The sequence below is a fragment of the Brienomyrus brachyistius genome, chromosome 1 (genome assembly GCF_023856365.1).
Source record: "Brienomyrus brachyistius isolate T26 chromosome 1, BBRACH_0.4, whole genome shotgun sequence".
Lineage (NCBI taxonomy): Eukaryota > Metazoa > Chordata > Actinopteri > Osteoglossiformes > Mormyridae > Brienomyrus > Brienomyrus brachyistius.
This window is the reverse complement of record NC_064533.1, coordinates 55,504,021-55,516,493: the sequence shown is the minus strand read 5'-3', so window position 1 is coordinate 55,516,493 and position 12,473 is coordinate 55,504,021. Positions and strand designations below refer to the sequence as shown.

Here is a 12,473-nt window from a genome sequence, read left to right as displayed (position 1 = left end):
GGCTTTCTCCACATCCTCAGACCCACAAGCCCTGCCAGTTTTCTCCATTTCCTGTGACCCCATATCCTGCTACTTTCTCCATTTCCTGTAAGCCCATGCCCTGCCAGCTTTACCCAAACTCTATGACCCCATACCCTTTCAGTCTTCCTCACACCCTGCCACCTTCATGCCAGTCGCTAGGGTCACACCTATAGGCACAGAGATGGTTATACCACTGCACAGAGACAGGCCTTCTCTCCTCTGGGTCTCCCTGACCCGTTTCCCCATCGCCACAGCATGTCCCCACGCACAGGGGGCTACTGTGCACTAATCTGTACACAATCAGCTGGGTGCAAGATATGGGAGGGAACAGCAAAAGAACATTGCAAATAGTAGTTTAGTGGAACCACGCCGTTCCCCAGCTGCGGCCTGGCGAGACGAGAATGGCACCATAGGAAAGTGGCAACCCAGCACCCTGCAGATAGGAAGCCATTCAGGAAGTTCTGGGTGGGATGGGGGGGGGTGACCTGGAGTAACCCAAGCTGTAAACACAGCTTTGAGGCCACACTCCCCATATCACACTCACTCCGATTGTCCTTTGGCCATGTCTTTGTATTTCTCCTGAACTCATCCCGTCTGTGTTTTAAAAACAGCACCGACGTCACACCGCAGACTCTGTGCCCATGCTGCCAGCTGTAGGTCTGCTCCCTTAGAATCTTCAGGATGATCCCACATATACATCTGTGGCCTACGCACTCCGTCTGCTGTACCCTGGCCCACATGGAGGCCTCCTCCTTGGCTGGCCTGCATCTCTGAGTCACTTTCCATATATAAACACCACAAAAGGGTGGGACTGAGATCCCATAATGGTGTAGAGGGACCTGAGTAGCAGAGCCGACTCCTTGGGCCACCACGTAAAAAGGGCATCACGAGTGTGTGGAATCTTAACAATAAATCTCAGACTTTAAATAAAAAGCTAGCGCCAGCTAAATTAAAAATAGTATTATCTGCCTCTGACACAAAATTCCATAGCATTCATTTAACATTCCAAAAGTGATGTGTTAAATACATCTTAGCAAATTTATAAATATAATTTAAGCCAAATTTAAAAAATTTTATTTTTGTATCTGCTGACCATAAACCTAAAATCTCAGTTGTCATTAAAAAAAACATACAAAGCTGACGTAAGTTCTATCCCGGGCAGCACAGGGCACCAGGATGTAGGGACTCCCTGGACTGGGTGCCGGGGCTGTCAGAATTTAATCGCGGATAAGAGATGCAACAGCAGATCGCTGAAGAAATTACCCTGAAATACTTTAGTCCAGCCGATGATCCAGAAGCTACATACCGGTGCAGGATTGCCAGGGACATGCTAAAGCTCTAATTTAGAGAGATAGTTTCACAAAAAATTCCAAGGACATCTTCCTTTCCTTGGTAAATGCATTTGTAATGACATTATTTTCTGTCATTACAAAGGCAAACTTTTTCTTTAAAAGCAGAACAAAAATGAGCCTTCAATTGGAGTTAAATGATCTACCTCAGCTTCTTATGATCGCTAAAACCACAAAAAAAAGAGAATGAGGTTCTTCACTTGGCATGTGCTCTGAGGAAACATGCTCATGTTTGGTGGAAGGGGGTGTTATTACATGCCTGGAGGAAATGCTTTCCCAGAAACTGAAACGCAAGCACATCGATTGGTAAAACCCAAAGCAGAAAAAAGGAGAACAAATGGCAGATGAGCACAATAACAAAAGCAGTCATCCATCTGCCATCTGCCAAGCAATGTGTGACTGCCACACTACCTCTTTCTCTCTGTGATGGTGTGCAGCCAGATATAGCTAAGCAGCAGAGAAGCACTTCACCATGCTGAGGATCTAGGAGGGAGTTGAGAAAATAACACAGAAGTATCATTGAGATTTCCTCTAGTTTCATAGCTTCAGCAATGTTCAGCAGATCAAAAAAAAGAAATTGCAGGAATCAGCAAGGGTTACACTCATCTTCCTGTAAATATCCAGCAAATATCATTGGCACTGTGAACCTCTCCCTGACACATTTCCATTGCACCAGGTACTTTCCCTTCTGGTCAAGTACCATTACCAAAAATTCCAGTACCCAAAGAGCCAAACCAGCTGGGGTACTTTTTGGGTACTTGGGTACTTTGGGTGAGACTTACAAACATTTTCTTTCATTATGTAAATTGCCTGCCACAATACACATACATACAACACAATAGACAATACATCTTCCCTTAAACTATGTAAGAAAAATATAATAATAATAATAATAATAATATATGTGTGGACCAATGAAGAGACCCAAGCCATAATTGCAATCTGGCGGGAAGAACCAGAAGAATGTCATGACAAAATTTTTTAAAGTATTTGCTAGGGCTGCACGGTATTGGGAAAAATGTAAATATCACAACATAATTTTGCGATGTAAGAATTCAGAATTGAGATGCAGATAATCAGGCCCTTCAGTATCACCTCAGTATTGGAGTCAGCTATGTTGAAGCTGGTTCTCATACTGAGATATAACTGAAGGGCCTGATTATCTGTGTCAGGTGTGTTAAATTAGGGCTGTACCTAAGCTCTGCAGGGTGGTAGCTCTATAGGAGCAGGATTGGGCAGCCCTGTTCCACAGGATGGGAGACTGGTCAGGAAGTTATTCCTCTGCTTTAATCATTCACCAGCATTATCAGTGTGAAACAATGCAGCTAGAAAACAGCAAACTGACTGAAATTAAAGTTACTGTAAATGATATTAAAGAGTACTAACATAAATAGGCAACACTTTAGTTCCATCCATCCATCCATTTTCCAAACTGCTTATCCTACTGGATCGCGGGGGGTCCGGAGCCTATCCCGGAAGCAATGGGCACAAGGCAGGGAACAACCCAGGATGGGGGGCCAGCCCACCACAGGGCACACTCACACACCATTCACTCACACATGCACACCTATGAGCAATTTAGCATGTCCAATTAACCTCAGCATGTTTTTTTGGACTGTGGAAAGAAACCCCACAACGATATGGGGAGAACATGCAAACTCCACACACGTGTAACCCAGGCTGAGACTCGAACCCGGGTCCCAGAGGTGTGAGGTAACAGTGCTAACCACTGCACCACCATGCCGCCCCTATTACACTATTAATGATGTATTAATTAACAACAAGCTGTTACATACTGATCACATGTTAATTCATCATTAATAAATCAAATGTTTTATAGTAAGCAGTCACTACAATTGTTACCATGTCTGTTGTGCAAACCTGTGTGAACCACTGAAGGAACAAGTAATAAATTACACAAGTTAAACTCGTGTTTTTTCATCATTAAGGAATTGACACATCTTTTATCTCTAGTAGCAACTATATTTGTTCATGACTTATTCATAATTTGTACTTCAGTAGTAACTGAGTTATTACTAAATATTTGTGCCCGGTCAAGTAAAGTGTTACCAGTGAATCTTCATTTCAGTTCATTTTAATGTGCAAAAACCTGCTCTGCTTGGACAGCTCAATGTGATAGTATCCTGTCTAGTTATACTATGCTGGGTAATCATCTAAAATGACATCATGAAAATCTGCAGGGTAAAGTCCATGGGAAATGTTCATGAGAAATTTCTAGGAAGTTTTCTTCACACACCCTTCACAGACATGTGACCACAGGCAGCGTGGTTCTTTCTGAAATATATCATTGTAACACCTCAAATATCCATGATACCGGCCAGGGAAACCACAGCCTCATCTCACAAGGTCCTTCCTGACTTCAAGACCTCTGTCCATACTCATACTGGCCCAAACTGTAGCATCTTTAATTATTCTGTGAAAGTCCCTCACAGCAGAGCCATGTTCATGTGTCTCCTTTGTGATTATGACCTCAGCCAGCGGTCATGGCCTATTCCAGGGAACCTGGCTATATATGTACAAATATGTTACAGCACATATCATGAAATGTTATGGTGGGGGATGGGGAAGAAGGGAAAAAATGGATGATCCACAGAGAGTCTCACAAAAAACAGGTATTATTAACAAAACAGAACACAAAAGGGCAGGAACCAGAAAATAAAGGGGCTACGAGGGACAAAGAACAAAACAGGAAAAATAAGAAGCAACCAAAAGTAACCCAATAAGAGAACAGAGCAAAACAAGGAGCAAGACTGGGAAACAACTACAGGTACAAACACATAGTAACAACTGCCATGACAGATTAAGGGCTAAAACAAAAGCAGGCACTTAAATATACTGATAACAAGGGAGCAGAGACCAAAAACAAGGGACGATAACAAAGGTTAAACAAGAAATAACAACTAATTGCTCAAACCCATAATAAAAGGGAGTGTGGAGGTTAGCCAACCTCTTAGCCCATTATGCTACATAGCAGCCCACCTGCCAGCCAAATGAGGACAAGACACGTGAAAGACATATCTGTCAATATCACAGCAGATATCGCGACAGGCATCACGTAACAGTGACGTATGTTCCTACATTCATTGAGCATTCTCTTTGTTTGCTCTCAATATCAACAAAGGGAAAAGGCAGGAGACTGAAGGCAACAAATTAGCAGCGCGGTTGGCGGGGGGCGTAGCTGAGCCGTGTTCAGATGGCATGCCTCCCTCTGGATAAATCACGCAGGAGTCTATCCAGCCACCCCTCAATGCCGGCTGGTGTGATAGTACCAGCTGTAGGCTTACCAATCAGCCCATTGCGGTTTAGCACCAAGCTGGCAGATCACATACCCTCCCCAGATCCTCCCATCTACCAAAGCCCCTTGGAACATTGAAAACCTCTCCCACTTCACACACACTTTGACACACAGGCGAGTACATATTCATTTTCAAGTTCAGACCCATTTAATCATTCATATTTTAGTTAATCCATGGAATTAATAATTCAGTGATTCGTTTAAAAACGTTCAACTGATTCTCTGTTTACTGTTGCCTTGAATGCCAAACACTCTCGGTAACTGTAACTCACATTACAATCTCTTCTTACATGCCTGCGTGACCCAGCCAGTCAATGTGATGTATTTGTGTGTTCAAATGTCAGGCACTTACAACCCAGGTCAGGTACTCCACCGGTTGTGTGCATGTTCCCATCATATTGAAGAACTCAAAATCATGTGTGCAAACCCCCCATGCCACAACAAAACATACAGGCACCAGAAATAAAGACTATTCTTATTATAAACAAGCAAGAGATACAAGCATGCAGGGAGGTGTTTCTGCAAAGCCTGATGTCGCCATGCCTGTCAGTCCACAATCTAATGAGCATAACCCTAATAATCCTAAATTATGGTTACTTCTAGAAGTGGTTGAAGGATACGCCTATTAAGGATACTGAGGGGTCATCAGAAGGCCACCGGTTCAAGGCTAATAAAGCATCCAGCTGCAAGTTTCTGAGTAATGGTGTCAATCACAGAGAACATCGGAACAGTGCGTATGGAAGCAGGATGAGCCTCATCAGTGAAGCTCAGTGTGTGTACAGACCAGCCCTTGTCTCGGATGACATATATCATGTTTACAGAGCCCAGCGCCAAGGACCGAACCATCTGGATCTCGCTCACTAACCTAATAACTCTGCTTTGTGCTGGTGGCTAGGGGGTACAAAATGAGAGCCTTTTCAATCGAAAACTTGCACCTTAACTACTACGCCACCTGCTGAATGCCTGCCTGTAAGTATGGGGTACAGCTCAGCCTCACAGTCAAGCCCACTTGCACACATGGCCACACACTGCTTGGCCTTTATATTTTTATCATTCCTCGGCTTTCAGAGACAAGTTGGCACAGTGTAAAGTAGTCTGATGTGTTCGGCAGTGTGGTCTGCATTCTTCGCACAGTCTAGTATCCAGAAAAATGGCACACAATTGGGCATGTCGGCATCTTTCAGTCCCTTATACATGTCAGTCCAGCTTCCTCAAAACACCTTAACCACATCATTTATGGAACAGCCATTATAGGTATTTAATTGGTTTAAAAGCCAGGTGACTTCCCTGGTGGAAATCATGAACTGAAGGAACTTGAATTTATCTCGCCTACACCCCCCCGCCCAACCTACCCACCAACACACACACCCAGATACACACACACACACACACACACACACACACACACACACACACACACACACCAAGTATTTCCTCTCCGGCCATGTAGCGGCTGCTTTTCAAACACTGTTGTAAAGTGACTTTTTAAGCCTATGGCCGATTAAACCCATTTGTCTTCAGTAACGCGGTGGTCTCCACAAATGTATCAGTGGTCACAGTGACACCAGATTCAGGCACGTTTCACGGCCCTTGAGTTTCCCTACTACCTACCTGGGACATGAGACACCTTTTCCTCCTCCTCGGATCACTGGAAAGGCATTAGCATCAAGTCGTCTTCACAGCAAAGGAGGTTCACCACATATCCCATTCAGGGCTCCCCGGCTGCTAGCTTGCTTATCTGGCTGAGCCTCAAAGCTGCGCGTAAACTCGCTGAGACGCCTCCCGCTCCTCCGGACCCCCTGGTTTCCTTTCAAAAAGTTTATCGCCTCAAACCACGCTTTACCCATAAAGAGCGGGTTGAGAAAATGCAGTCATCAGAAGGTCCAGTTCGGCTCCCATGATTTTCCATGCCGCACTGAGCTTCCCACCCGGTGGGCGGAAAACACCCGGTTCGAGTGAAGAGTAAAATAAGACAAATGGTAATCTGTGTGTCCTAAAGGTGAACTTTTGTTACAGGCTTTTATCTGGTGCTGGTTACGGTTCGACACTTTATGGTCAAAAAGTCTAGCACCTAAACCGTTTATTATTATTATTATTATTATTATTATTATTATTATTATTATTATTATTATTATTATTATTATTTGTCATGCCCGGCCCGGCCGATCCTCGTGTGAGCCACGCCCCCTGATTATCACTGTGCTTCCCCGATCTTGCCCAGCTGTGTCTGATTATTTTCGCCCAGTCTTGTCTATTTCAGTCCGTCTTGGCCTGGGTTTTGACTGTTATTGATGTTAGTCGATGTCCGATGTTCCCTCGCTGTCTGCCCCGTCCCGATCCTTCAAGAAATCCCCGTTTTCCCAGTATTTCGCCTCCTTGCCTGCTTCCTGCCCGCTTGCCTGCCCGTCGTTAACCGCGACTCTGACATTATTATTATTATTATTATTATTTTACTATTATTGCTACTACTACCTCGGGCTATTATTATTATTATTATTATACTCACCCACCCACCACCACCCTTTTACTCTGTCACTACCCCGATGATCTGTGCAAGGGCAGCATAGTGCTTAACTCTTCAGAATTTCTGTATGAGCATATGACTGCCTGAAACACATGAAATCTGAAGAACAAGTGTTGGAAAATACAAAGGCTGCTCCACCTGCTGGTCGGCCCTGGTAATGCTGGACATGTGGCCAGAAGCTGGAGCCTTGCTCAGTTTTGGTGAGCACTCCTTTCTTGTGTATAATCCTCCAAACATCAGGTACCACAAATGAAGCTACAGACCATGCTGGGATTCTCCTAAGCGACAAGAAAAACTGCTCCCGGTCAGGTACTTGGTACAGCATAGCTCAACCCTTAAACCTTTCCTATCTCATCAGGTCAGTCATTTAAATTTACAGGCTGTGGTGAGGCTCAGTCTTAGTTTTCTTTGAGCTAAAAGCTTTGCTTCATGACCTCTGGCAAGGAAATATAGAAATGTGGCTGCCCTCTACAGGCAAAACAGCAGAATAACAAGACAGGAAGCCACAGTGTTTATAAACAACTCTCAGTCTGGGGAGTTACAGCTGGCTCATTTCACTGTGAGAAGGAGGAACTGAATGATATCATTGCACGATGTAAACAAAGGTGTTGTGAAGCTTAATTTAAGAAAATAATAGCTTCAGTGATAAATCAATAGCAGCCTCACTGATCTTTCTCACACAGTGACCCTGGCCGGAATGCATGAATGATCTTTTTTATTTTTAAAACCACATATATAATTTCATTATCATTTATGCACACTCTGTAGCTTATTTTCTCTCATTTCAGTTCAGTCCCATGACGATCAGAGAAATCCAGCAAACCTCCTGACATACTAGGGTTAAAATGCTTTTCCAGTAAATCAAAAGGTCCACCTCTGGGGACTTTTTTTATTTTTGCTGCGGTTCCACTTTTAATCTAACTGTCACAGGTTGCATGTTGCTTCCAGTTACTATTCCTCATTATCAGTTATGTCAACAGCCTCTATCTACAGCTAACAGTTGTGTTTATCAGTCCATCAGGGTACCAGACACAGTGCAAGGCTGAAGATTGTGCCAGTCGGTATGTAGGAACCTGGACAGTTTCATTATCATGAAACTTCCAGGGGATCCCCCTGCAGCTTTTCACTGTGTCATTACCACTCTATCTCTGGCTGCGCAGCATCATAATAGTAGTTTGGTTTGCAGTGTACCCGATGTACCGATTTATCTTGTGTGTCTTCAGTACTATGTGCTTGTGGTGCATGCAGTGCTGGACAGTGTTCATAACACAAGTCCTGAAAATCGAACAGTCACTTTCATTTTGAGGTTTAAAGGTCACTTTTGCCCGGTAAATACCAATTGTGTGATTACGGTAATACTACAGATAAAGTTCACATCTGACCTTTACTTGGGACAGAAGCAGCAGAAGGAAATGGCTCTTCTGAAAATTCGGGCTGCACACTCACACTTGTGTCCACTTCCTGAATGGTGCGACTTTGCATACACAGCCAGCTATAGTACTTACTGAGAACTGTGCCCCACATGCGGTTTTGGCTCTGAGCTGCAGTGTCTTGGTTTTCTGTATTTCTGGAACGTGAATCGTGCACTCTAGGTTGCAGGTGGGGGTCTGGGTGGGCTGTGGGAGTAGACTTGTGGGGGGGATTTGGGGGATTGTGAAGACAGACCACAGTATAGCCCATTAAAATGAGAGGGGAGAAGACTCACTGATTAGCACTTGGAAGTATTTTAATTCTCTGTTAATTAAGACAAAGCCAGACATTTGAATAACTTACAGGCTGGGTATTATTGTACAGGACTTTACCAGCAGTACACAGCCATCACAACACAACTATGTGAGCAGCCTTCAGTTCAGGAGCAAAACAAAGCATCAAAATCACAGGAATGGTTCTTTTTATATTTAGGTCACGATCTTGGTTCCCTGAGACAGCTCTTCAAATATTTTGTTTTCCAAATATATAGAAATATTTTGCTTATCTCTCTCTCTCTCTCTCTCTCTCTCTCTCTCACACACACACACACACACACACACAAACTTACTCTCTTCCTGTTAGCCTTCTTCATCCACATTCAATGTTAGTAAAAGAGTTGCTCTTTAAAATGTGTTACAAAGGGGAAAAGCCAGGAAGGAATTTGCCACCAGCACAGCGTGTTGTGGTTAAAGTTTTTCTAGATATTAAATAACCATATTTACTTGGTAAAACATCCAGATGCTTTGTCGATCAAGAAGAGCACCCTCTACTGTACGCCATGAGGATTATTCCATGTTATACAGTGATAGTGCCATAATACTGCAAACATTCACATAACTGCCCCGAATTCTAGTTCTTACCGCATACTGTTGATAAAGCAGCAACCTATATACAGCAAAAAGGCTGTGTAACTATTAGCCTAAAGCTAATGCTACAGCATTTATCTTAGAGGTTTTCGCAGGCAGTCGAAAGCAAATTTACCTAGAAGTCATTTGTATTGTGTATGTTATTCTTCTTTAAATATCAAGCATGCATATTATTAAACATTTTTCTGTAGGGATTTTAAGAATTCAGAGAATCCAGTGACAACAGAAAACTGTCCCATCTTAAATTCCAAGGTGAGGCAGAAGGCAGAAGTCCAACTCAAACATGATGATCCAGGTGTCTATATCCATGGGACATGTGGTCCGTGTGACGGGTTAACAATATCCCTGGGTGCCAACAGTGGGGAGGGCATCCTCATGGGCCATTTCATTGTTTGCAGTGAAGAAACTGGTCGGTTCAGGAAAATGTTCTGTTAGAGAATTCCTTTCTTTTCGTGGGGCTGCTGGGATACATTCACTTCCTGGTTGCATATAGCATTGATGCAAATTAGGGAGTCAAAATCGTAGGAATATGTTTAGTATTTAGTGTAGTGACTGTTTGTTTCCAACAGGGCGTCCCCAAACCTCTGGGGTCGAGATGTTCAGTGTGAGCCACAGCCTTCTCAAAGAATGAGGCGCGGGCATCACAGGACGTGAGGTGTGGCTTTCATAGGGAATTGGGCGCGGCCGTTACAGGAAACTAGGTATGGTCGTCACTGGGCGTGAGGCGTGGTCGTCAGTCTTCACGAGGAATAAGGTGTGGTCGTCGATCTTCATGGGGAATGAGGCGCGGCCATCGGTCGTCACAGGGCTGTGGAGACTCCATCCGAATTCTGAGATAGCGACCGGCTTCCTCTGGGGAGCACCTCGCGATCTGCTGCCCTCTGGCCACACAGTCTCTGGCACATCCTGCGGCGAAAGTCGTGGCTGATAAAGGCGTAGAGCACAGGGTTGATAGCGCTGTGCAGCACGCCCAGCATCTGCGTGCTGAAGATGGTGGCACCCACGGCGCGGCGGGCCTCACAGCCGCCTGGCACCAGTCCGGTCCTCTGCAGAGTGTCGGCCATCACCGCCAGGTGGTGGGGGGCCCAGCACAGTAGGAAGGCAGGGATCACAGCAGAGATGAGCCGGCGGGCACGTTGTCCCCTCCTGCCCCGTGTGCGTCGCAGCCGCTCAGCAGTGGACCAGCAGCATGTCAGCATGATAGCCAGCGGCAGCAGGAAGCCCAGCGTGTGGCGGAGCAGTCGCGTGGCCAGGCGCCAGGCTGCCGCTGCCTCCGGTGAGTAGTTCTCCTCGCAGACTGGCCACACTGAGCCTACGGGCCGCACCTGCCCTTTGAGGAGTGCCGGCAGCGAAAGGGCGCCGCCTAGTGCCCAGACAGCAGCACATGCCAGCCAGCTGCCACGCCGCCTGCGTGCCTCATTGCGGCTCTGTGCAGCTCGCACCACGAGCCGGTAACGCTCAACGCTGATGCAGGCTAGTAAAAGCATGCTGCTGTAGAAGCTGCCCTCCAGCACCAGGCTGGCCAGCTTGCAGGGGCTGTCGCCAAATGTCCAGCCACGCAGCGCCGCCACTGCCCACAGGGGAAGCGTGAGTGCCAACAGCCCATCGGCTATGGCCAGGTGCCGCAGATACAGCTCGGAGGGGGACAGGGCCCTGTGGCTGGAACCGATGGCCACGGCCGCCACAAAGTTCCCTGGGATGGCCAGGAAGAAGACCAGCAAGTAGAAGGTACACACCAGGATGCTGAGGGCCAGTGAGACATTGAATGGCTCACACGCAAATGTGCCCGGGTCCAGCAGGAAGCCGTCGCTACTACTGTTCCCCGAAATATTCAGCTCATCATAGTAAATGGAGAAATTCTTCAAAATCTCCTGTAAATCATCTAGAACCAGCGTGTCGTTGGACTCTGTTGAGTTTAAGAATTGAATGTATTTAGACCCTTTTGTCCAAAGCAATATAAGTAAAGCAAATATCACAGTACAAACATACAGCTGTCAAGGAGTCAACTAAGCACTAGTGCATCTAGGCTGAGCTTCCATTGAATGCCCATGTATAAGTGTGTTCCTGCCATTAAAGCTTTAAACACTAAGACAAATATCAGATTCACACCACTGCTTGTTCTGTAGGCATGCAACAAGAATAATGATGGCGTTCATTATATAACTTTTAGGAAGGAACTGGTAATAGTTTATTTCTGAACTTCAGAACTGACGGAGTTATACTGCATCATCATCGTGGACTATAGTAGACAATCACACATTTCTATCATGACCGTATCACAGCAAAATGAGGACTGGTTAAAATCGTAACCAATTTCATTATCAGTGGATTGTTTTTATTGAACTACGGCTATTGTTAGAAAATAAAGTATAAATATTTCTCATAACAAAAAAAATCTACACTGAGAAATTAATTGGTATTACAAATATAAAAAGGTAAATGTTGAACCATCAGTTTTGAGAGCAGTGTACCTGGTAAGCTTGGCAGTCTGCTGCCCATAATGGAACAGGCCTCACCTTCAGTCATACTTGATGTGCTGAACCTTGAAGATGCCCATGAGAGCCCTGTGCAGTGGAGATGCCAGGAGCAAGGTACCGTGTGTTCCGTCAGCCCAACATGGGTCTTCACCCAATGTGATGTGCCACCGCGTGGCTTCTCTGTCTGTTTACTGGATGTGACTCTGCTTACTGCATATTTGTAGAGGGATTTCTCATGAATCACTAGCAGAGTGTGCTGTCTGGGGGGGGGATTCCCCATCCGAGGGCTAAAAGTACTATTACATCACTGACATGTGAACAGGAACCTCACCGTGTTACACATCTATAGTATGCATTGCTACCCACCAGCTCATCAATACAGCAACATCAGTCCTGCTGGTATCATAACAGGACCAGAACTGTGTAGTTTTAGAAAACTCCACTTATGGC

At 45.2% G+C, this 12,473-nt stretch overlaps 1 protein-coding gene across 1 annotated transcript; it reads right to left on the bottom strand.

The window, feature by feature from the left end:
- Nucleotides 1-8,918: 8,918 nt before the first annotated feature.
- LOC125704347 (C-X-C chemokine receptor type 1-like) lies at nt 8,919-12,235 on the bottom strand. Its single transcript, XM_048969786.1, has 2 exons — nt 12,063-12,235; nt 8,919-11,452 (listed from the first exon to the last, which is right to left on the bottom strand). Exons 1-2 carry the CDS (start codon nt 12,070-12,072, stop codon nt 10,347-10,349), a joined length of 1,116 nt encoding a protein of 371 aa, XP_048825743.1. The 5' UTR covers nt 12,073-12,235; the 3' UTR covers nt 8,919-10,346.
- Between the last annotated feature and the right edge of the window lie 238 nt (nt 12,236-12,473).